The sequence below is a fragment of the Diorhabda sublineata genome, chromosome 5 (assembly GCF_026230105.1).
Source record: "Diorhabda sublineata isolate icDioSubl1.1 chromosome 5, icDioSubl1.1, whole genome shotgun sequence".
Classification (NCBI taxonomy): Eukaryota; Metazoa; Arthropoda; class Insecta; order Coleoptera; family Chrysomelidae; genus Diorhabda; species Diorhabda sublineata.
In genome coordinates, this window is record NC_079478.1 from 8398858 (window position 1) to 8423161 (window position 24304).

The 24304-nt window shown below is 32.5% G+C and overlaps 1 protein-coding gene across 1 annotated transcript; it reads right to left on the minus strand.

The window, feature by feature from the left end:
* Positions 1-316: 316 nt before the first annotated feature.
* LOC130444000 (suppressor APC domain-containing protein 2) lies at positions 317-23286 on the minus strand. Its single transcript, XM_056778950.1, has 3 exons — positions 22189-23286; positions 1534-1746; positions 317-655 (listed from the first exon to the last, which is right to left on the minus strand). The coding sequence occupies exons 1-3, from the start codon at positions 23182-23184 to the stop codon at positions 530-532; spliced, it is 1335 nt and encodes a 444-aa protein (XP_056634928.1). The 5' UTR covers positions 23185-23286; the 3' UTR covers positions 317-529.
* Positions 23287-24304: the final 1018 nt, after the last annotated feature.

Consider the following 24304-nt stretch of genomic DNA (forward strand, 5'->3'; position numbering starts at 1 on the left):
ACACCCTACGATCGGCTCCAAATACATCTTTGTATTTGAAATAAAAATTATGTAGGATTACAGTTCATTTTATTAATTTTAAGTTCAATGTAAAATCAATTCCGCTATTTTAGTATTTCATCAAGTTACTGGTTGAACAGTAATAATTTTAGAACGGACTATCGTCCAATTCTATTTTCCAAAAAATAACGTTAAAGAATGGTAGAATCAATAATCTGTTATTCATTTCCCTGGTTATAATTTCAGGATACCAGAAATCCTACAAATTGTGATAGTCTCTACAAATAAGAATTTAATCAAAATTAAACTAAATAAAAAACGTAAAGTGGCAGCATTTATTTGTTATAATCTATTAGAAATTTATGTATGGCACCAATTATGTCTTTTTATTAAAATATCTTTTTTTTGAAAAATAACAAGGTAACTCACAAATTTTTCACAACACATTACAATGTTCCAAATTCGTATAACGCTCATTTGTCTAATTAAATTATTTATTATACACATTTCATTGAGAATGGAATTTTTATTAAAACACTGCTTCTTCCTGTACATTGCTTCTTTTTTGAGGAACAGATCTGTGTTGCAGAACTTGAATTAGATTAGCCTTTTCTCGTTCAAGAACTGATATTCTTTCGCTTTTCTTGCTTACTTCCTGCAAAAAAGATTTTTTTGTAAATGACAAAATTATACAAGGTTGATTATTAAACTTTTCTCATAATTTATATTAATTAATAATCATAGAATCCAACATAGAGAAGATAAAATACGAGCGTTCATGCATCAAATAACTACATTTAATTTATATGCGTTATTTTGATCTGCATTTCAAGCCCGAGCAAGACTCCACGAGGCTACACAGAGGGAACGTGAGTGTGCATGATGCTCTCGTCTTCTTTCGCCTTCACTCGCCTCATTTCCTTGTCGATTCGTTTCGTTTTTTCGAGAACGATTCAAAAGACGTTAGGTTGTAAATAAAGTGAATGACGCGTGGGATAGGGTATAAAGAGAATCGAATATAGGTACTACATTTTTTTTTTACTTTTTGTAGAGGACAATGAATAATTTTTGTGTACAGGTATACAGGAGTTGAAATAAAAAAATCATCAATTGCGATCTTTAGGAGGAATCTGAGAGAGAGAAAAGCTTTAATTACATCTGTTTACGGTAGGTTTGTTCCAACCTGTTAATCCAGACCGTTCTTGGGAGTGTTTGTAGATGTTTTCTGCGCAATTTCAGTATATAATTTGTTGAAGATTAATGTCACATTTTATTAAGTAAATTAAAAACAATTGAAGATAATTTCTTCTCTTCAATGTAAAAAAATAACAATGTACTTTTGAGAAAAAACCGCGAATTTTATTTTCTTGCAACTGGTTTATACCATCGTTTATGTTGAGAGCAAGGACAAGTTGGAACCCATTTCAGCATGATGGAAGCACTAACGTTCATTTTACGATCTATTGATTGATATAAAGTTTCATTTACTGAAATCAATAATGTGTATTATATCTACTATTGTATAACACTTACCTCTGTGAGTAATCTATTTTGCTGTTTTAACCTTTCTGATATATCTTGAGGTGGTGGATTGATTGGCGGGTAATGATTGACAGCTAAATTCATATGGAGTGGAAGTCCTCCTCGTTCCCAACTTTCCGTCAGCGCCGCTAGATGTCTATTAACTTCCAAAACTCTCGCTCGTTGTAATTCTAACCTTTCTTGTTGTGCTTCAGACCAATGCTCCTGAAAATATATTTTGGGTTTAGTTTGATTTAGATTCCAAATTTTTCGATTATCAATCGTTTTAGGTACCTTAGTTACAGAGAATGAAAAAATTAAATAGATAGAAAAGTAAAATGCATAAAATGCTTAACAATATTCTGGCTCCTTTCCAATATATGTTGGTTATTGAATGCGGGCTTCTAATTTGAGAAAAACGTTTAAATGCTTGTTGTTTTTTATATATTTATATTTTTGTTCAGTCTCCTATTGATGAATATATTTTTTATTGTAAATATACGAGGATGGACGTAGAAGTTCCTGGCCCAACAAAGAAAACACAAAAATTTTGGAAAAAAATACATCTATTTTTCAACGTATTCTCCTTTTAGCTGCAGACACTTTACGCTGCGATGTTCGATAAGTTCGATATCATTTTTATAATAAGAATCGTCCAGCACCACAAAATAGCCATTAACTGCCGACATCATCCTTTCATTATTGGAAAATATTTGTCCACCGAGCCATTTTTTCTACTCTGGGAACAGAAAATAATCCGAGGGGGCTGAATCTGACGAATAAGGTGTATGAGGTAGCAATTTAAACTTTACTTCATTAATTTCGGCCATTGCAATAACGGATATGTGAGTTGGTAGATTGTTTTGATGAAACGACAATTTCTTCTTAACTAAATGCGGCCGTTTTTGCTTGATTTCTTCTATCAAACATTGCAATGAGTTTGCATAAAATTCGTCATTCATTGATAGTTTTTCCTATTTCAAGATAGTCAGTGAAAATTATCCGTTGGAACGATTTTTACCTACTTTGAAGCCGGTTCTCCCTTTTCAGTCCATTGTTTTGAATGTTCTTTTGTTTCGGATGTGAAATGATGTACCCACGTTTCTTTCATGATTATGAAACTGCGCAAAATTACGGCTTTATTTCTGTCAAACTAGCCAAACACTCGATGGAAAAATCTTCACGACGCTGTTTTTGTTCCATGGTGAGCAAACGCGGCACCCATCTCATGGTCAAATTTTCAGTTAATATGTGGTGTACCGCTTTTTTAGAAATGCCTACTATATCTGTTATCTCGCTCACTGACAGTCGACGAGCATCCAGTACCGCTTTGTGGATTTTCTTCAACATTTCTGGAGTCGTCATCAAATTTGATCGACCACTGCGATGCTGGTCTTCGCAGATCGTACGGCCTCGTTTAAACCCTCTTGCCCAATATTTTAATGTTGATAACGAAGAAGCAGTCTAACCCAGACTAGAATCTAGTTCAGCTTTTATATTAGGTGCGCTAAGACCTCTCAAATAAAAGTATTGTATCTCATAACGATGACCAATTTTTTCCATGTTTTCAAAATCACTGAAAACGTTCACTATTGATAGCTGCCCAACAAATACTAAACAACGTGGCGTCTTGAAACTTGGAATATATGCAGTATAGATTGTATACTTTCTAATACAGTGGTATTTTTCAAGCAACAACTCTAGATCAGGCCAGGTACTTCTGGGACCATCCTCGTACGTGAATTCTTAATAAGGTGTTCTTCATAAATTTCTCTATTCTTTAATTTTGTTTCAATAAAGATCTGATGACATCCAACTTGAACGACTTCCTGATGGTGACTTTATGATTATATCTTACGAAGTCAAGATCTAAACGATCAGCCAAATTTTGTTATACAAGTTTTGTATTTAATAAATCTTTGTTTGAGGTTACGTAAATAAAAAAAAATGATTATTATGAAAACATAACTGAGCCCGATAGTAAATGTAATATAAATCTAGTAAATTTCATTTTGAAGCAATTTTTATAGTACTTCTTTCTGGATATTCGTCAATAAGTTAAATTGTGGAATTCGAATAGTCTAATATCTTTTCCTCGTATAATACTGGACATGTTCGTAACACAAGCTTTTAAGGTCCATGTAAAGACAAAGATGAAACTCTCAGCTATGATGAACGCAATTCATCTAGAAGAAGGACACTCCTGATCGTCCGTGTTGGATGTTGAGGCATTGGACCAAGTCCTCTATTCTCGGAAATAGCATAAAATGTTAAAAAGCTAACAAAAACCTCGTAACTGAACAAGTGTCCATAACTGTACACAAAGGAAAATTGTATTTCAAGATCAGTCAGATTAGAATTTCTTGGGTTGTTGATTGTCAATAATAAATGTTAACACCCCATATCTCATTACAACAACACTTCCTCTTATACATTCACGGAAGCTTTTTATGTTAAATATGATTAACACATCGCAAGACAAGGCATTTCTTCATTTGATATAGATTCCTGAATCAGATACCATCTGTATTTATATTTAATCGTTATATACCATTATAATTAATTATGAGCAATCTTTAAATAAGTAGTTAGAAGTTGGCATTTTTAAATCCCTTATTGGTAAAATCATTTGATAGAAGAAGAGTCACTCACATAGCTGTTATGTTTAATATTTATGTTAATGTTTATCAATTTTAAATGAATGTGTTCTTTGAAAAGTAAATATTGTAATAAATTGACTCTGATAAGTGTCAATTAAAAATACTAGCATCCTGTGAATATATTTCTAAACTTCAATCAATTATCGTTTGGTTATAAATTAATTTGTAATTAATTTATAGTTTAAAAAACTAAAAACACGCTTTTAGTAATAATCATATCAAAGAGTAAAAGATTGTTGTTGGCATAAGAATAAAATTACTCGTGAGGAAATTAATGTCATTATCATAAAAAAGTGGGATTATTTCTATGATGTTTTTAAACTCTGTGTTTCGAAGGTAAAGCAAGCTGGAAGAGAATACCGGATGGGAAACAAAGAAATAAAAATAGTATGTTATGCTGATGACGCAGAGATCATCTCAGAAGACGAATATAACTAACAAAGGCTACTGTATAGGTTTGAACAAATAGCGGAAGCTTTTAACATACAAATACCCCTAATGAAAACCAAATCTTTTACAGTATTTAGAAAACCAAGAAGATGTAAACTCGCAATATACGATCAGAGTGTAGAACAAGTGATGTTATTCAAATATCTAGGAGCGAACATAACAAGTAATAGAAATCTGATTAATTAACTTGGTTATTTGTTTCTTATTCGCTCCGAGTGTAACTGCAGCGCCACAGTAAATACGAACTACGGGAGGCTGTCAGAGTATGTTTTATTACGTTTTTCAATAGTAAACGGAAAAATTTTGGAAAAAAGTATAATAAATAGTTATAAATTAGTCGTCAAAAAAATGTGACAATTTGATACTTACTACAATTTTATAATTATCTTGAACAAGCCAAAAACACAAGTAAGTATAATGATAAAATATATAACAGAATGCAGTAAACGTATATAATATTAAGTTGCTTCAAATTTATCTCGAAGTCTCGTAATAATAATTAGGATAATATTTAAATGAAAAAAGAAATGATTAAATTGTTTTTTCAATGGAATAAGTAAATATTTGTTCAATTAATTAATTTTTTTATTATTTTTAGTTGAACCAAAGACATGGATATTATTATAAAAACAGTCGAAATAAAGTCGACCGAAGATTCATTTATTTTTGGAGACTTGTAAATTGAAGGAAATATTGTTGGAATGTAGCTAGGACTCAACTCCTCTACTGATTTTTTGCCTCCAATAAAATAATCGCTACAAATATAATCTAAAAGCTAAAAATTATATTTTTTATTAATTTTATCACAGTATTAATTAAACTGTTTTTAAAATAAAATTTTTTCACTGTAATTCCTTTTTCTTATAATCATTACATTTTTCTAATATTAAAATTTATTCATTTATAAATTTTATGTTTACTTTTTTATCACAGAATTCCAAAAAAATTATTTACGTATACTAAACTTAACAATTTTACAAAGATTTACAATACTCCGAATTATTATTTTTGATAACAATGAGGTTATGATACTACTTACTTAAACCTTTTAACTGCAGCTATCCACCGATTCCGTTGATTTATTTTCTGCTAGTATTTTTACAATTCACTACACAACAACTCTAAAGCCCATTTTTATTTAATTTATTATAATTAAAACAGATAAAAAATTTTAACGTGTATTTGTTTATAATTTCGGTTATAATAGCCTCCCGTAATGCTCAAAGTGACCACTGCGAACGCTTCAGTCGATTTAATTTCCCCTACCATGCCTTCTCTCAGAGCGAATAGGGCGAATTATTTTACACCGTGGATAAAGGAAGCCTATACGCCCAAATATTTCGAATATGTAATAAAACAAAAATAAAATGCTCAGGAAATTCAAAACTAAGAAGTAGAAGAATCTGACATAAACTAATTAATATGAATCAAATCAAACTAATTGAAAAAAGAGCCGGGAGTCGGCCTATACTAATGACACCCCCTTTGTCAAGACCCTGGATCCGCTCTTGGGTGTCATTAATATCAGGGTACCTGAGAGATGTAATTTGGCGGAATAAATTTATGACTACCAGGAGCAAAGTCAGATATACCTGTTTGACACCAGTAATGACATACGCGATAGAGACCAGAGCAGAAAACACCATAACTAATAGCTTTTAAGAACTACTGAAATACGAACGCTGATATCAATAACGAGGACTACAAGAGAAATGATGAAATATGTGACATACAGGATGTAGTGGGATGGGCGGGAAATCGGCGGAAGGAATGGAGAGATCGCGTAGAGATAATGTCAGTGAACAGGTTGGCAAAGAAATAAAAACCGAATACGTCCAGACCACCTACAAGATGGTATGAAAGCTGGTCTTCATCATCCCAGCTGCAGCTAGGCAACCATTAATACAAACACGTTAGGACTAAGTCGTAGAAGTCGAAGAAGAAGTGTTTAGGAAGTAAACTAGTAAAACCAAGACCTACATTCACAATGTTGAGCGTCCATCTTACCGTAGAGAGCAATTTTGTGCTCATATGAATATGAGACAAGATAGGAATAATGGAAAGAGACCTACTCAGTGAATAATGTTCAGTAAGCATTAGGACAATCCCCGGACTCAGACTAATGATTACAAAACGCAGTTTGAAAATGTCATTCAAAGCATCCCACGCTTTTATATTAATTTTCTCATCAGTGATTTTTTTCTTATCCCATGAATAATCTTTTACATTATTGTTCAATTGAAGCTTTTTGGTTTTTTAAAATTGTATTCTATTTTTTACGTTTTAGTTCGATTTGTTAATTTGAACCCGTCTTCAATATACGTGTACAGATGTGTTGATGGTTGCATCTCGATTTTCGAAAATTGCTTTGTGTTCGGGTTGGTAGCAGTTGAAAAGTTAGTTACAAACATACAGGTGAAACTAATAGAAACAATATAAATTGATAGGAAATAAATTTGGTTGATTTTATCCATTTATATAGCATTATATTGAATACATTTTTAAATAAGTCGTACTTTAGTTGTATTATTCATTTTATTATAAAATATTTTAAAAATAATTGAATTGTGGCGTAAAAGAGGTTTGATAAGGGCCAAGGTCAGGCTAAAGCTTACACCATTATACCTATATAAAAAAAATTTCTTTACAAAATCAGATCTAAAAGAAGAAAACAAAAAAAATGAATACATATATACCTGTATTATTTTATAAATAGCGAGTTCAGATAAACATTCCAAGTAAACTATTAAAAAGTACAAAATAAACATGTAAATGTAGGTTAATATCGTCTTAAACATTCCGTATAGAACAGTGAGACATTTGTGTAAAGCGGAAATTAAGAACATGTTATAACGAACGACACGTATGGTAATTACAAGAACTATGTCATTATGCTTCAACCTAGTACGCACACACCTATTGGAATATTTTATGAATGACTAGAATAGATATACAATACATGACACGAATTTGAAAGCAAAAATATAAAATTATACTTAAAAAAAATGCAGACTAGTGAAGTTTTTTTTTAATTATTAATGTATAAAATGAGACTTACAAAACATGAGCAATCGGTCAAAAATATGAATGCAAAAAATAAAATAACGATGCGTGGATTTTATTGTACTATATCTTTATCTATGGGTTCGAATATTTCATTAATTTTTTTGTTATATACTTATACAGGGTTTTCAAAAAAATGTGATCCCGTATCTGGGATAGAGTACCTTTTTGGTGTAAAATTAAATGATGTTTAAGCTCACTTGAAATTCTGCTTAATAAATCTAATATTGAAATAGTGAAGTTATATGCTACTTGGTACGTACCGTGTAACTAGCGCCCTCTATGAGAATCAGACATAGACACAAATTAATTGGATGTATCGGTAAGCCCCAAATATTTTTCATTTTTCTATCGTAGAGACTGGAACAACTCATTTTAAAACACCCATTTTGAAAATGAATTTATTAAAATAAATTACAAAAGGTATTCAAAAAAGGGTTACTGTAAGTGTTCAAACATATCTACTGTTCGAAGGAGTTTCAAATTTTTCTTCAATTACAGTTCGGAAGTCGGAAATGGTGCGTGGTCCTTTTGCATAATCGCGGTCCTTGAGAAGGCCCCCCCAGAAAGATATCACAGGTTGTCAGGTCACATGCGGGCTAGTCAACGAATCCTTATCTGCTATCCATTCTCTAGAATGAACATTAAGGTACTCCCACACACATAACAAGTAGTGCGGCGAAGATCAATCCTGACATGAGAGATGTTCGCGAGTGCTGGATTGTTCGTGACCCTCAAAAAAGTACCGCATGGATACCTGCCCACACACACACCCCAGGCAGGTTTAATTGTTATTCAATGAAGAACATGCAATTCTGCCGATTGACCGTAGCGTTCAGCTTGAAGAATAATCATTTATATTGAATCGATTACTGAATCGATTACCCTCTTTTAAAATGGAATGCTGGAACTGCGGATCATCCTGACTGCATCCGAGGTACCTTCCAACCCGTGATCGAAATCATCCTCGTGAAGTGCGTGGAGGAGAGAAGGAGAGAACGGTAAATTCGATAGTACATGCGTTCCATCAATCGTCATTAAGAACAATCTTCCGATAGCCGCATTGCAGATTGGTTCAACTAACGCCAGCGCCATATTTTCGATAGTTGTTACAGATACCGGTCGTCCAGAACGCGATGAGTCGGCAACAGATCCAGTTTTTAAGAATTTCTGGTACATCTTCCACACTGTTGAACGATTCAGTAGCTGCGAGTTTGGAAATAAATACGACGCAACAAAAAAAACTTGAAGCGTGAACTACTCGACGAGCACGTGTTATCTTGAGACAGACACAACTGTCTGAAGCACGAATATGTTTCGTTTTAATCTTTTTTTGTCAGCGTTGCCAGACTTATGAGCGTTGCCGGACTTATGCCAATTTTTCGAGAGCGTTGACTGACTTACGCCGACCTCTGTAACTAAATCAATCTTCATTCCATCAACAAAATATGCATATTGGAAAAATAATATTCAATTTCCTTGTTCCTACACTACAGCGTTACCCAAATTTTTCGCCGTCGCCCGTTTCGCGACCCACCTTATGAAAAAATATTTATTTACAAATACAGGAGGGACAGAATAAGAAATTGTAGAATAAGAAAGATAATGAGTCATATACACATTAATCGATGACATCAAACCCAAACAAATAATCTGGTATGGTGGTCACGCTATAAATAATTTCAAACAACAGAATGTTAACAACAGAATATTAAAGTGGACACCACAAAGGAAAAAGAGATTAAAAGCACCACGAAGAATCTAGAGACATAGAGAGTATTTATAAGGAAATGAAGGAAGAGAACTAAGAGAATACCTATGGTATGTTAGAGATAGATGGCGGTTAGAAATCGGAGAACGTTGTAAACTGTGATATATATAAATACTTTTATATCCATTTGGCTGTTTTACAAATCAATAATTTCAGTTTTTCTCAATTTTTGATGATAAACTGTCAGCTTGTCGTTGTTGGTAAAATAACAATGCTTATGACGCTATAGAATCTGTACAGAGCTGTCTTTAATTTCAAGCACAAAGTATCGGATTGAATTAATGAAAATCCAAGAATAATTTATAAATAAGAAGTATTACCTTCGATACTATATAAATATGCAAAATTTCAAATGAATCTGACGTTTTGAAGAGCTGAAAAATCGACTTTAATGATTTGGTTATTTACATAGAATGCTAATAGAAGCACTATAAAAATTAGCATTTGAAGTGAAAATTCAACCTGTTTAAAAAAGTTTGTAAAAAGTAACTTGGAAAAATGAATTTATTCCATAATTTAGCAGAGTTTTGTAGGTTTTGTAGATAATAATTTATATTAATCACTTTTATTATCATCTGACCAAAACTAAAAGATTTAATATTGAAAATGATAATAACACAATAACGAGTAAAATGTAGATCCACTAACCCATTTTTCATACTACAAAATAGAAATTATTTCTCAAGGAAATTACTATTATACTTTGAGCGTAATATTCAACTTCAATTCACTCTGTTTTGCACATGATTAGTCGCAGTAGAAATTCTGTATCTGAATAGCTGAATGCTAATCATTTAGAATATGTACAATACGCAATTGTTGAGCAATTCATTCTGTATATTTACATTCTAGAATACAAAGAGTTATTCAAATTTTCTCTCTTAAGCTTCATTCCAAACTAGAAATTATGAAAATATCAATAGCACTTAGGTTGAGTGTATACTATAAAATGATGCTTAATTAATATTAAGTAGGTATAAGTCAACTTCACAAAAACAATTTTAAAGAAATACAATGTGACGGAATTCACAAGAAGGTTATTATAATGAAAAAAATAGTGAAGTGTTCTAATTTAATATTTAGGCAAAAATCAAGTCAATGTCGTCGTGTTTAGATATAAACGGCTTTACTTTTGTTTTTATTATAACCAGTTTCAGGAGTTCTATAAATATATTATTTATTCAATATTATGTCTTTCTGGATACTACGGGGTGGCGTACAACGAGCATTTTGCACCTTTTTTCGCATGGTAGCGTGGGGGCGCGCACTGGGGCGAAATACCAAATTATTGGACATGTTTGGATATAAATGGGGAAACATAAAATTATCATTTATAGTTTTATGGCCAGACTGGTGGCCGTACGAAAAATATATAACATAAACCACCATTATTCTTTAACAAGGAATCAATTTCTGTATTCAAATTTTAATTTTAATGTTCAGGGTGGCCCATAAGACACTTTTTTTAAATTGTAATCCTATTACTTGACATCGTAAATTGATTCCACACCATATTTACACCAACTTTTACTTAGGTCACTTTTTTTGATAAGAGCAATCGTATAAACGCGCGTTCTACGAAAACTTCAGTAGTAGTAGTAGTAGCTTCGAGTTTTAATCACATTCAAAAGTCGTCTTAGAAATATGTAGCATCGAAAACAGAATCAAGATTATCAAAAGAAAATCCACGATTGTCTATATGCAAGAGATTGTTTGTCAATGAATTTTTAACTGCCTGCATACAAACTGAAATTAACACAATTGGAAGAATACGACTTCAGAAAAAGTCTCATCCATTTTCCAATTTTGACAATATCCTTTCCTCGGATGACGCCCCTTCCCACTTCAATGGGTTTGTGAACCATAAAAATTGTCATTGCTGGAAGAGTGACAAGGTCCTTCTTTTTTTCTTCTTGGTATCTTCACTGCTGGTTTTAGTGCAGCTATTTTCTTGAATACATAGAGGAATCTTCACTGGTTTAGTCAGTAAATTCTTTAGCTCGTCGTTTCTTCTAGTGACGGCGTCGTTCATCATTTTTTGTATTTGATTCTGGTCATCGCCGAATCAGAAAACGACCTACAGAGACAACTCTTCCAGTTCTTCTTGGTAAGCCGCCAACTCATTTTAAACATTTCTATCACCAAAACCAAATGTATGACAATTGCGAAGGATCCGCTTAGTTGTAAGCTTGTAAGCTGGTGGTGGAGGACAATCCCATAGAACAAGTTATGCAATTCAGATATCTGGGCATAGACATATCAAGTACCCATGACCCAGTTAAAGACCTAAGAAGCCAAATTAACAAAACATCCGCACTATCAGGATGCCTACGAGATATAGTCTGGTCAAACCCGTACATGCGCAAAGATAGCAAAATTATAATCAACAAGACTTGTATCAGACCCATCATGACGTACGGTACGGAATTCCGCGAGGACACCAACAAGACGAAACAAATGCTGAGGGTGGCCGAGATTAAAACACTGAGAACAATAGTAGAGAAAACAAGAAGAGACAGAGTAAGAAATACAGATGTCAAAGAGCAATGCGGGATACAAGACATTGTGAGATGGTGAAGACATCGTAAGAGGCAGTGGTATAACCATGTAAGACGGATGGACGATAACAGACTTCCGAGAATAGTCCTAGAAAACAACCCGCCCAGCTTTGGCTTCCCGGGAGACCACCTAAAAGGTGGAAAGATAGTTGGCAATGCAGAGGCAGCTTCAGAATTAACAGGTCGACAGATCTCCAAGAAGTAGAAGAAGATTCTGGTCCAGCTCTTCGTAAATTTGCTGGGTCTTGATACAATAAGGGGCTCAGGCTGATATTAGTATGGACTTGGCTTATCAAATTATACAATTCAGATTTTTCAAAAACTAACTTAATTTAAAAAAATTTTTAATCTTTTGACAATAGAAAAGTTTTTAAACTCTGTCAAGCTATCTTCTGACACAGGAATATTTTACTCAAATATTACTTGGTATAATTAATCGAGTATTGCATTTTTGATATTGATATTTATTATACTGGCATGTTTATGAATAACCTATAAGCGTAACTATGGAGAATCCTGTAGCAAGTGTTTTAAATACTGTAACGTCAATAAGAAATTAGAAATGCGGTGACACAATTATTTATTAGATATAAAAAAGTTCAAATTGATCTATTATCCATCTTAATGAGACATGGTATAACACATAATACGCGAAATTGAGGTTAAGTAGATTTGTCTAAAGTAGATTTAGACAAATTGGATCTAGATAATTGTGACATTTGTATGACTTTCCAAATTTCAACTTCTCATGTTACTTTTAATTTCATAATTTATAGTACACAACTTCCAGAGATTTTTTTCGGTTTGATGGCAGTTAAGACAAAATATTTTGGATCGAACTATACATAAGTAGACCAGAAAACATTGTATATTCTTGTACACATCTTGAATTTTTAAATGAAAATTACCTTGTCAACAAGCAATATGTTATTTACACCAAGCGCAACGGTATTTTTTATCTTTTAAAATTATCATTTAGATGGAACATTGTGTAAAATGTGACTCCTACTACAATAACCTTTAACATTCTTGAGAAAATTAATGATCGTGTGACATTCACATATACAGGTTGTCCGTAAGAAGTTAATTCAAGTAAGGAGAAGGTATTTTATTAGGTATCTTCACAGGGTATAAAATACAAAACTTATCGATAGGTTGTAGTCCTTTAAAAACACACCAACAATATCAATTTTGCCAAATTATAATAAATTAGTAATGTGGTACATAAACAGCACTCTTTGCTGAATTCGTTATAACACCCTATATGAATAATTGTTTTCTGGCTTCCCTCAACCAATGTCCTTTCACAGATGCAGATTGTATCAATTACTTAGCAGCAATTATTAAATGATGTTATTTCGCTCGCAGCACAATACTTGAAAGTGACCTACTTCCTTTTCTACCTATTAAGATTGTTTAAAATGGTTTATAGGAGAAAATTTAAGGTAATTCATCATTAAGTCAGTAGTTAATAAATTATTAACTTCACTGTTTTGTTCGAAAGTTTCGTATCTTTAAGATATAGACACAAAATTTTGGAATTTTAAGAATTAAATAGAAAAAATATGAGTGTATCTAAAAGGATTTCTGGTGTCTCGCAAGGAAGGGGAGAAAATTTTTCAATCATTTTGTTTAGTTTTCATAACGCTATTAATCATTTAGGAGTAGGAAAATGTCTTAATTGATGATTTTCTCAAGAATACATATTATAATTCAGTTTGATATTTTTATTTTACAAATTTCACAAATAGCTGGCCTTCTTTTAAAACACTTTTACCCCGAAATTTTGACATCGTTGGTAATAGTAAGTCGTGGAATTTTTAGTCATCGTTTGTTCGTCTTAGTTTTAGGAAAGTTAGATTAGGTTGGGTTGGGTTAGGTTAGATTAGGTTATTATTATTTTGTATTTCATTTAAAACCTTAACTAACTATAAAGTTAAAAATCTAAGTTCTATGTAGTCAGAACTGATATACACCCAGTAAGTATAACCTGAGTTTTAAATTATTTAAAGAAGAGCTCCCTTTACAGGGGGGGGGCTCGCAGTTCCTTCCGAGGGCGCGGAGAACTCCTTAATACATTTGCAATTTATGCTGGTCAGTACTACCCTCAACATAACCTCAATAATGCAACAAAATGTTTAAATTTTCTTTACCTCTTCGCCAAAAATCCTTTCAGATACACTTATTTTGCATATGTGTATGTACGTAATTGCAGGTGATTGTGAGCGTTCCAATTTTCGGATCTACAGCAATTTTGTGAATTTGGACAAATCAGATTTTACTAGTGATATAATAATGAATTTTTAATAAATAATAACCTTAGTTAAACATGATATAATTATTCTTTTCTTACTTGAAAGAGCAAAAAATATGGTGTCTCATTGTGAAAATACCTAAATTGTATTACAATATTCGATAATGCTTAAGTTTTTATATTAGATTTCCATGAAAATTATTGAAGCTTTGCAAAAACTACTTTGTAGCTTTAAAAAAAGCACTCGGTTTGTGCATGAAGAGATTAAATGATTATCGTAACTTTTTCTCGCTTTCTTCTATTTTTTCATCACATAAATAATAATTAACACGCGAATTTATTTTTTCTTCATACCTACCTAATAACGAACACAAGTTTCTTTTTATGTATATTAAAACTAATCTATCTGTCAAATTGATGTAAAATTTTGACAGCTGACATACGAAAAATTGATAGAAATTTACCATATGACTTATTGAGCTATCTAACGAATTGTCGAAATCATCTGATGATCACATGTCTAAAAAGTATCAATGAAGTCTTCTACGATAATAACAATAAACGACACAAAACAACTGAGATATTGAACAAAAACCAAAAAAAAAAAAACTAATACGGGTACATACGAGAAAGTAGATTGTTTACCCCACGGCCATCATTTTGACGTCTTATCGCGCTCGTATATCATGGTTTGGGTGGGACTTCTTATTTCATAGTAATATTTTGATCCCTTATACCATGTCTCAACAGTTATGATGAATTCTATGTAACCGATTACTCGCTCTCAATGAGTTGCCGACATTGTGATTACCTCAGTGACCACCAGCATTTCAAGTTATTCGTGACAAAAAAATTAATAAACAATTGTGGTACTTTATTATTCACTATTTTGAAATTCCTGTTATTCTGTATTCTAAATTGCGCCGATTTTATAGTTTTTTTTTTCATTATTTAAATGTAAGTAACTGTTATGTGAACTGTTATTTTGAATAGTTTGTGGGTTATAAAAACGGTTTCACAAATAAACGTTGAATCTTAAAAATTATTAACTTTTTCATTCACCTTCGTTTTATCTCTACTGTATAATGGATGTCCATTTTTCCATCTAAATAGTTTTTGTTTCCTGAATGATGAATTTTTAAATTTAAAAGAACTTCTCTTCTGTTAAACAAAGAATCTTCTTTTGAATAATATCCAGACGTAGAATTCATGGAAATGTAACTAATAATGCTATTAATATCTTAGACGACGCCATCTGAAAGTTGTTCGTCCTGTATTCATTTCCATACCGAAAGCTGCGTTTTGAGTGTTCCATGTAGTGGAAGTGACAGTTCCGTACTGCAAAACACTTTAACTTCCTTAAATGTGACTCTAGCCACTTCAATGTTGACAGTTGACAGTTTTACTTCGATGATTTTGCATAACCTTAAATTTTTAATTTTCTGAAATTATTTGTTTTATCCGAAGAGTTACTCGAATCTACGCCACCTGATCTCACCGAAGAAAGCAATGCGGCCGTCCTTAATTCGTTGCCGGATAAATCTCGAAAAACAGTACGAGCTCTTTATGAAGTGGTTTCATCCAACGGAAAACATAGTGCTCGCTTATTTTTCAAACAAGATGTTCCCATCAACAAATATCCATAACGTAATCAATTTCCTGAAGAAACAAACCAAAATGTATACTGCAAAAAAATCAAAAGCCTTAACCTCAGTCCTTGACATACAAATAACTATTCTTAGGCTTAAATTGTTTCAAGGGTTACGAAACGACATTTGACGCTGAGTATTATTATGTTCTACACCACAGGAGGTCATAAGCGAAAATTGAATTTGGGAATCTACGAGGTCTATAACTAATTTTGTGATGGAAAGTACTTTTACAACAATTTTGCAAAAATTTGTATAAGATGAAAAACTTGGTAACTCAATAAGCGTGCAACGATAGTTGATGGTCATGGTAATCCCACACAATAAGAAAACAAGTTCCACTTGCCATTGCAAAAGTCCTCAACAATATATTGCACAAGCCCGCATTTAATATTATGAAGAGAATTCTTTTGAACAATAGCACCGTTCAGGGACGAATATGCAAAATTGGCGACTTGGAAAACTTTGTCACTTTCCTTTAAAACAGCAAATTGACTGTTCAATAGAACGAGTCTACATTACCAACAAAGCTATTCTCTGTTGCACCAATGAATAATGAATCCCTACAATATCATCGCCATGGAAGTGTTTATTGGGATAATGCCAGAAGAGTTGATCATCATTAGCACAGTCGAAAAACTTTTGGTGGCAGCGCAACATCGCAACACAGTCTTGTGGAATATTTCTGAAAACTACAGTAATAAGCCTAGTCAAATAACGCTTCAGTGTGGTTTGAACCAAGAATCTGTTCAAAAATCAATGAATATGGAGAGTTATGGCTACAACTAATACAGTATCTAGATGGTTGGATAGTCGGCAAGTTCATCCACTACACTGAATGTTTTTTATCTTCACCATTTTATTTTTATTTCGTTAATTTCCCTCGAAATTTACTGAATATTTATTCACTTGATCAACCGAAAAATGTGGAAAATATGTTGTACAACTATCAATAAGTTATTTGGCCATGATCTATTGGAATCTCCACTTTTTTGATATAATACAAAAATGAACACGAAGTCGCCAATAACAAATTTCAATAATGAAATAAAATATTAATGTGGTGCACTAATTTTATGTTAAGCAGTGTAATACTGAACAAACTGTTTACGAATATTACACCTACACTCACAATTACACTGACTTTGTCTTCAGAGGCCAAAGCTAAAGTTTTTTGTATTTTATTATCAATTTTCTATAGAGTGTACTAGAAATAAAAGTAACAAAGATGAATGTAACGCTTTGTTATTTGTACTAATTAATTCTATGGAAATTATTTCCGGCTTATTTAATCCCCGCCCATTTTGTTCTATTCTCTTATATCAAAATTTTTTGATTCGCCGGTTATGTGGACTAATGGTTCTACGCCTATTATTATAAAAGACAATGCACTCATCAGAATTACAACAAATCCAAATTCTTGTACTATTGAGAGAACGAAGAAGAAACTAAATCGTAATTTTTTTTTCCTTCAAACTTGAGTAGTACATGAAATTTTTAATCTATTTGCCAATCCAAAAGTTTTTTTGACAATGTCTCGTTGTTATTGGCATCATCAGTAAAATTACTTTCACTTCCGCTGGGAGCGTCAGTAAAAGTAAGACTAATTAAATTTACCCGAAACAAAATGAATACCTATAATTTCGTTGGCCTATAATATTGGTTTTTATATATTTTAATGTTAGACATAAGTTATATGGAATTAAATAAGTTTCTGTATATTTTTTAGACATTTACATAATTTTTTAGGTGCGCTACAAGCATTTTCATACACACCAGCTGATTTAGTGGGTAATAAATTATATTCTGTACTTTCTGCTATATCTTTTACCTGAGAAGGTGTACAATCTAACTCAGTTTATGGCTTTTAGAGTATAAATCTTATTTTTTAATAACTATAGTTCACTTTAAAATGAATGAAAGCACAATTTTCATTACCTAGGAGGTCAACTCCAATATAACATTATAAATTAGTGACGAAGAATTTTTAAAATAATATCTTTTCATTGTTTGTTCCTAGAATTCATAAAAATACCAATTTACTTCAATTCATGTCTAAATTTGTAATCTCTACAGGTAGAAAATATTTACAATTGAAGAACAATTAAATTAACCCTTTTATTAACTTCCTTAAAATCATAATACTGTTAAACATATTGTACATTATTATAGTTTGTGAAATCTTGTGATTCTGATACACAGAAGTATTAGTTTTGTGATAATAGGCGATTGAATTTGTGCAAATTAAATTACATTTTACTTTTCAGATGAACACTTTAGTGTTAAATGTACATGAGGCTCAGTGGTGGATTTACCAGCAGGCCGAGTATGCTGTAGCCTATGGGGGCAAATTTTATTCAAAAATTGAGTTGTTACCATGGGCTCTAATAGAAAAAATCTTTCAAAACTACCTTTCATTTGAAATAAAAGTTCTATATCATTAATAGTTATTCATGCAACAAGTTGGTGAAGTAATACTTTTTTTTTATTAAAAAAAGAACCGCGTCAACCATGAAAGGTTATTGGCGGCGGGACAATGTGAGTAAAGTCTTAACCTAATTTTACAAAACAATTAAGCACTATATTAATTTGCACATGTTAGTCAATTTTAGAAACTTAATTATTTTATCACTGTTGACATAGCCCAGCGCACCTTTTATTTCACGTGGAAGTTCACCTTCTAGTCGTTACTGATGGTAGAGTGGACATTCGACAATAATATGTTTTACTATCAAAGGAGTATCGCAGGAGAAGGACATGTTTTGTTGCTCTTTCTTCAATAGGTATTCATGGGTTAACTTGGTGTGTCCTATTCTCATGCGATGCTGTATCACTTGATTACGTCGTCTTTGTGATATTTTCCTTTTAGTAATCCTTTTTTTCACGAGTAGAACGGTTTAACCGCACGAGCCGCACAAGTTTCATACAAAATTTTTTTTACGCCCGTAGATTTAAAAAAATTCGACATAACTGTTATCAATTTTTATTTTGTAATAGTAATATTAAAAGTACAATTTGAGCATTATTAATTTGAAGTGAAGAAGAAGTTACTATTGGTACTTGAATAGGCAACATTTAATGAGTTCAAAGAAATAACATCGTCTATGGTTGTATTAGTACTTATTGGATTGTTGGAAGGATCTTTAACATTTACACTGTTGCTTGAAGTTGAAATAGTTGTTCTAGTTAAAATTTTCACTGCGGAATCCATTTTGTTTTTTATTGAGTCGTGCATGTAACACTCCGCAACTGTGTTGGATTTTCACCCACCGGAATTCACTAATAGAGACGCCGAAGAGCATCGAAATGTATGCCCAGTGTAGTTTTTTGGATTAGGTAAATATGTTGCGATAAGCGAGGGAATTTTTGAAAAGATATTGATACCTACAATTTGGGTTTTGCATTTTCCATTTCTATCCCGCAAAAAGAAATGATCTATTTTGACATTTGTGGGTCGTTCGTTTTTATATTCTTTATAAATGTTTACTAAGTTCAATCTATTGTCAGATATTTCACCAATAACAGTAAATCGACGTTGAACATGAGTTTTTGCACTGTGATAATTAAAACATTTCCAGTATTATTAATATCGTTACACTTCATTTTATATTATTACTCCCCACCAGAGCTCCTGCTGTCATACCTAATGCATGAGATAATGATCGTCTGGAGCTTGCAACAGAAATTCATTAATTTCTTTACGGGCAAATGTTTTAGATTTTTTGGGTCTATAGCCCACTGATTTATTTTTCAAATAAGCAATGAGTTTCTGCTATTTACTGATGTCTACGTCGTTATTTACCATTAGGTTGCCTTTCAGTTTTGAATAAGTTGACGAAAGCTGTTTATGCCTTTTCTAGTACGCCACTCCATAAAATAATTATATTCCTTTAAATACTGTTCCCTGGATTTTTCAGGGAGAAGATTCTTAGTCGCAGCAGTTGCCGATTCACATCTTCTAGTGTGCAGTTTAAACTTTCTTCACTATTACTCTCCACTAATAATAATACTGTGCTCCTTTTTATCTAGATACAAAACGGATTTTCTTGAACGAATTTCAAGAAATAAAAGTGTGACAGTTTATCGGAAAAACACAGTCCACTATTTTGAAAAAAACATTTTTATAATTGCGTTAAAAAATGACACCTTACGGCACTGTTTTTAACGCAAAAGCGTGAAAAAATGAACCGCTACAGTACTTCTTTTCACGCTTTTTGACCGATTCATAATTTAGAAAACGTATCCAAACTTTGTACTTCATATAACTCTGTTTATACTAACGACAAATTATTCAGGCGAGAGAAGTTTTTCTTGCTTGAAAAGATTCAAGAATTGCTCATGATCGCCATTAAGTAAAGAAGAGCTAAACGCTTCAGTTCTTTTATGCATCAAGACGAACCTAATGAACAAGATTTCATATTACGATATAATTAATGATCAAAGGCACACAAAAGTATATTCTGATGTTTTTATAATCATGTGGTAAATGATTGAAATTTTCTCTGCTTAAAATAATGTCGTTTAACAATTCTTTGATCTGAAAATAAACAAGGATCTTATATAAAACCTTATTTATCAAATCGTAATTTTGGAATTTCATTGATAAAAAATGTAATTTAAATGATTGTGAACTAAGAAGCCACTAATCAGAACGAAAGTGACTTCGTGTGTATTTATAATAATGACATCTACTTTGAATTAACTTCAAAAAGTAAATTTCTCTTGAACGCAATTCTTCGAAACAGTTTAGAACAACCACTTAAAGCTGGTATAATAATATATAACTAATATTTTTTCGAACTTCATATGTTGTAATAACATAGAACATCCTTAGCACAATCCAGAACAACTGTCAAAATCGCAATACCTCAAAAGCGCGGTGCTAGCTCAAAATTGGCTTCTTTTGGATTTTTTTGAAAGTTTGAACTCAGCCCTATGCCGTTTTAGAAAAATGTAGAACAAACTTAGCACAACCTAGAACAATCGTCAAAATATTTCTAACCCGAAAGTGCGGCGTCAACTTCTTGGAGGTTTTAAATAATATATAATCAAAATTATTTTAAAGGCTATTTAGAAAAACTCAGAAATGGAGAGTTGCATTTATTTTGTGGAAACAGTAATGTGTGATTTGACTGATTTGCAAGGAAGTAATTGAAAATTCTTGGCTGTTATTTACTCATCATTTTTTCATTAAATTCAAAATCTGGAAACTAAGAGTAATAAGAAATATCAAAATTAGCTTGGAAAAAGATTTTCACATTTATTTACCATCAGCGGCTCTATAATTGCAGCAACTACTGCTATCAAAGTCTGTTGGGTAAATGGTTTAAAACTGATAAATCTACAAATTTAAAATAATATAAAACTTATCCACTCATCCCACTACTTAATAATTTGCCCACTCAGGCAAACGGACCTTCGGACTTAAACGAGTTTATTTTAACCTTTCTCAGATGAAACTGACAAATAAATTATGTTCCTCCAGTAAAAAAAAGAGAGTTTGAAGTATTCATAGTTTGGAAAATAAAAGAAAAAAATGGATATTATAAAGGATTATAAACTAATTACAGAACATTTATTGAAATACTGTTCTCTTTTCCATCTCTATAAATAATACTGCACGGAAACGTATAAATATTCATTTCTTATTATTAGACAGTATAAAGAAACAGATAATTGTATTACAATGAATTGTTGGTATTACTGTGCCATGTTATTAGAGTTTTTGTATATTTTGTTTTAGAATTTATCTAATGGAAACTACAAAAGCGGACGTCTTCTTCAATTGAAAAATATTTTATGATTAAAAATTTCTATTTTACATTTTTACGTGGCTATATCAAAATCTTTGATAATAAACAACTCCATTTAAACACTCTGTATAAACTATGTTCACTTGTTGCCAAATAAATATAATCCAGTGTAATTTTAACCTTGAGGACCATTCACTGGATTTTTGCCCTGTATACATATCTTGTAATTTATTTGTTAAGTGTGTCAAATAAACAATCACAAAACACGTCTCATCGATTTCTGTAATTTGAAACTAGTGTTTTGAAATAAATAGAAACATTAATAATATTAGGATGGTGTAATTTTATACTAGATAGAAAATATGTTTCCCATGAACAATCCTCATTCAGTCAGAATGCTTAATTAAGTTTTATACATAAATAATTATGGTAATTTAAATTTTAATGAGATAAAATAGTGTAGAGTATTGAAAATGATATATTTCGTTATTAAATTTTAATGTACTTACCACGTGACCCATTCTTCCTAAATATTTCATTTTATCTTGTACAATAGTGATTTGTTTCATATACCATTCCCTAGCATTCTCGACAGCACTCAATCCCTGCATTAAAACTTCTTTTTCCTGTTCTATTTGCTTCATTCGCTTTAACATATTGTAATCTATCCCGTTTTGTAATGTATGTCTCCGAGGTTCTCTTCTTCTAGGGTTTGTTTTTTTCTGATAAATTCCTCCTTGTACACCTTGAACTTCCCCTTGGATTGCATCTTTTCCATCACCCAAACTCCTGCTAGTTCTCAATAATCCACCGTTGTATGTTTGCCCCTGTCGTTTTTCACCATTTTTGTTTTCTTGATCGCTCATCATAACACCTATCTGCCAATTTTGTAACGCAGTTCTAATTTCAGCTCTATCTAAATTTCCTGCTGTAGCAGCTCGTTCCAAGCCTATGGCGGAACGAGGAGGCTTTGGAGGGCCAAAAAGCATGGGTTTGTTTACGTTTGGAACTGGTTTTTCGAATGTAAGCTTGTCAACCGTTTCTGTATTTCTCTCTTTTCTTTCTGGTAATAATTGAGGCATAGAGAGGGTTCGTTGTTGCGTTATCACATTATTCGGGCGTATTGCGGCAGTATTACTCCAATTCGGTGGTTTCTGAGGGGTGTCTAGATCGAGAAGCGGCGCCGAAGGAGGGCGGTTAGGTTTCACATTGATCGGTTCTTGATGTTTCGTTTCACGTCTTTCTACTTGGTTTCTTAATAAACAAATCTTCAGACCGGCACAAAATCTTTCAAATGATAACATGCTATTAGGTGGCGTAACTTTCCTCAGACTTTCTATAACGCCCTTAGGCAATCCTTTAGTGTTGTCATCTTGCCATCTGTTTTCTATTTCAGAAAAACTAACAAATCCTGTGTGCTTATCATCCATAATGTCAAAAAGGGTGCGCATGGCACTAACAAATTGTTTTGGTAAACCGTCTAGGGTAGAAGAGGGCGATGTCATCTTAAAAAGCACTCGCTTAGTAACTAGCACCGAAACACTTTACTTACACCGTTCGGAATCACTTCGGGCTGGCGCTCGGCATGCAGCAGAGTCTGCGACTGAGTAACTTTACGTTAGAGACGTGGCCAGCGAACCAGGTAAAAGGTGAGTTATACTACAAGAATGGGCATTTGAACATAGGCGTAACCGGTTCTTTTGTTTTTAGGAATGTTGTCAGTTTTATTCAAATTGCGATGCAAATTTTACTTGAAAAAAAAATTCGGAACTGTGAAATCGTATGGTTTTTTTATTAAATAATTATTCCGAATTTGGAATACTGATAAATGTTCTATTGATTTATTCATTGAAATTTCAAGTATACAGAATGTTTGCCAAGTTGAAGCAAATCTTCCAAGAACTTAATAAAAGACATCATTTTGAATCTATTCTGTCATACTTACCTATGAAGTTTTGTGAATTATGGAGTTGGTATTTTGTCAGTTTTTGGTTATTACACTCATTTGACTTTTTGTGTGATTCTAGTATGATGCTCAAAAATAATATGGGGAGTAATTCATCCTTTTAAATAGATTTAGAAAGGAACGCCGCGCAAACTCACACAAGGTGTTAATCCGTATACTCGGGGTCTCGGTCCTTCTCTTCTGCCATATCTATTCCTTTTTCTTATTATTTCGTTATGAAAAAAGTGTTGACCAATATGAGTCCCCTATGTATATAGATATTGGAGTATTATATACACTACGACCCAATAGATCTATTGTGTACTCCTTCCTTGCTACGATACTGGGTAACCCAGTATTTAAAGTTGATGTGTTAATCCCACTTCTTTTTAGAAAGACTAGAATGTGGGATGGCTGTAGCTGTCAGAGATCTTCATCTTCTATGTCATACGCTACCAGGTGTAGAGCTCTGGAGTTTTGTAGTGTTTCACACTTCGAGAGAATGTGGATGGAGGTTTCTTTCTTTGCACAACAGAATCTGGACGCTGCATTATCTGCCAAGTCTAACGTCTTCAGGTGTCTATTGAGGCGAGCGGCAGTGCACCGATAGGACTCCTGCTAATATTCGTAGTTTGTTCTAACTTAGGTTGATACATTCAGTAGATCTTCTCTGGTTATAG

Coding starts and splice junctions, on each gene's coding strand:
- LOC130444000 (XM_056778950.1), bottom strand. CDS start 23,184: ATGACATCGCCCTCTTCTACCCTAGACGGTTTACCAAAACAATTTGTT. Junction 1,747..22,188: donor TAGGAAGAATGGGTCACGTG/GTAAGTACATTA, acceptor ATATATTTTCAG/GAGCATTGGTCTGAAGCACA. Junction 656..1,533: donor AAAATAGATTACTCACAGAG/GTAAGTGTTATA, acceptor TCTTTTTTGCAG/GAAGTAAGCAAGAAAAGCGA.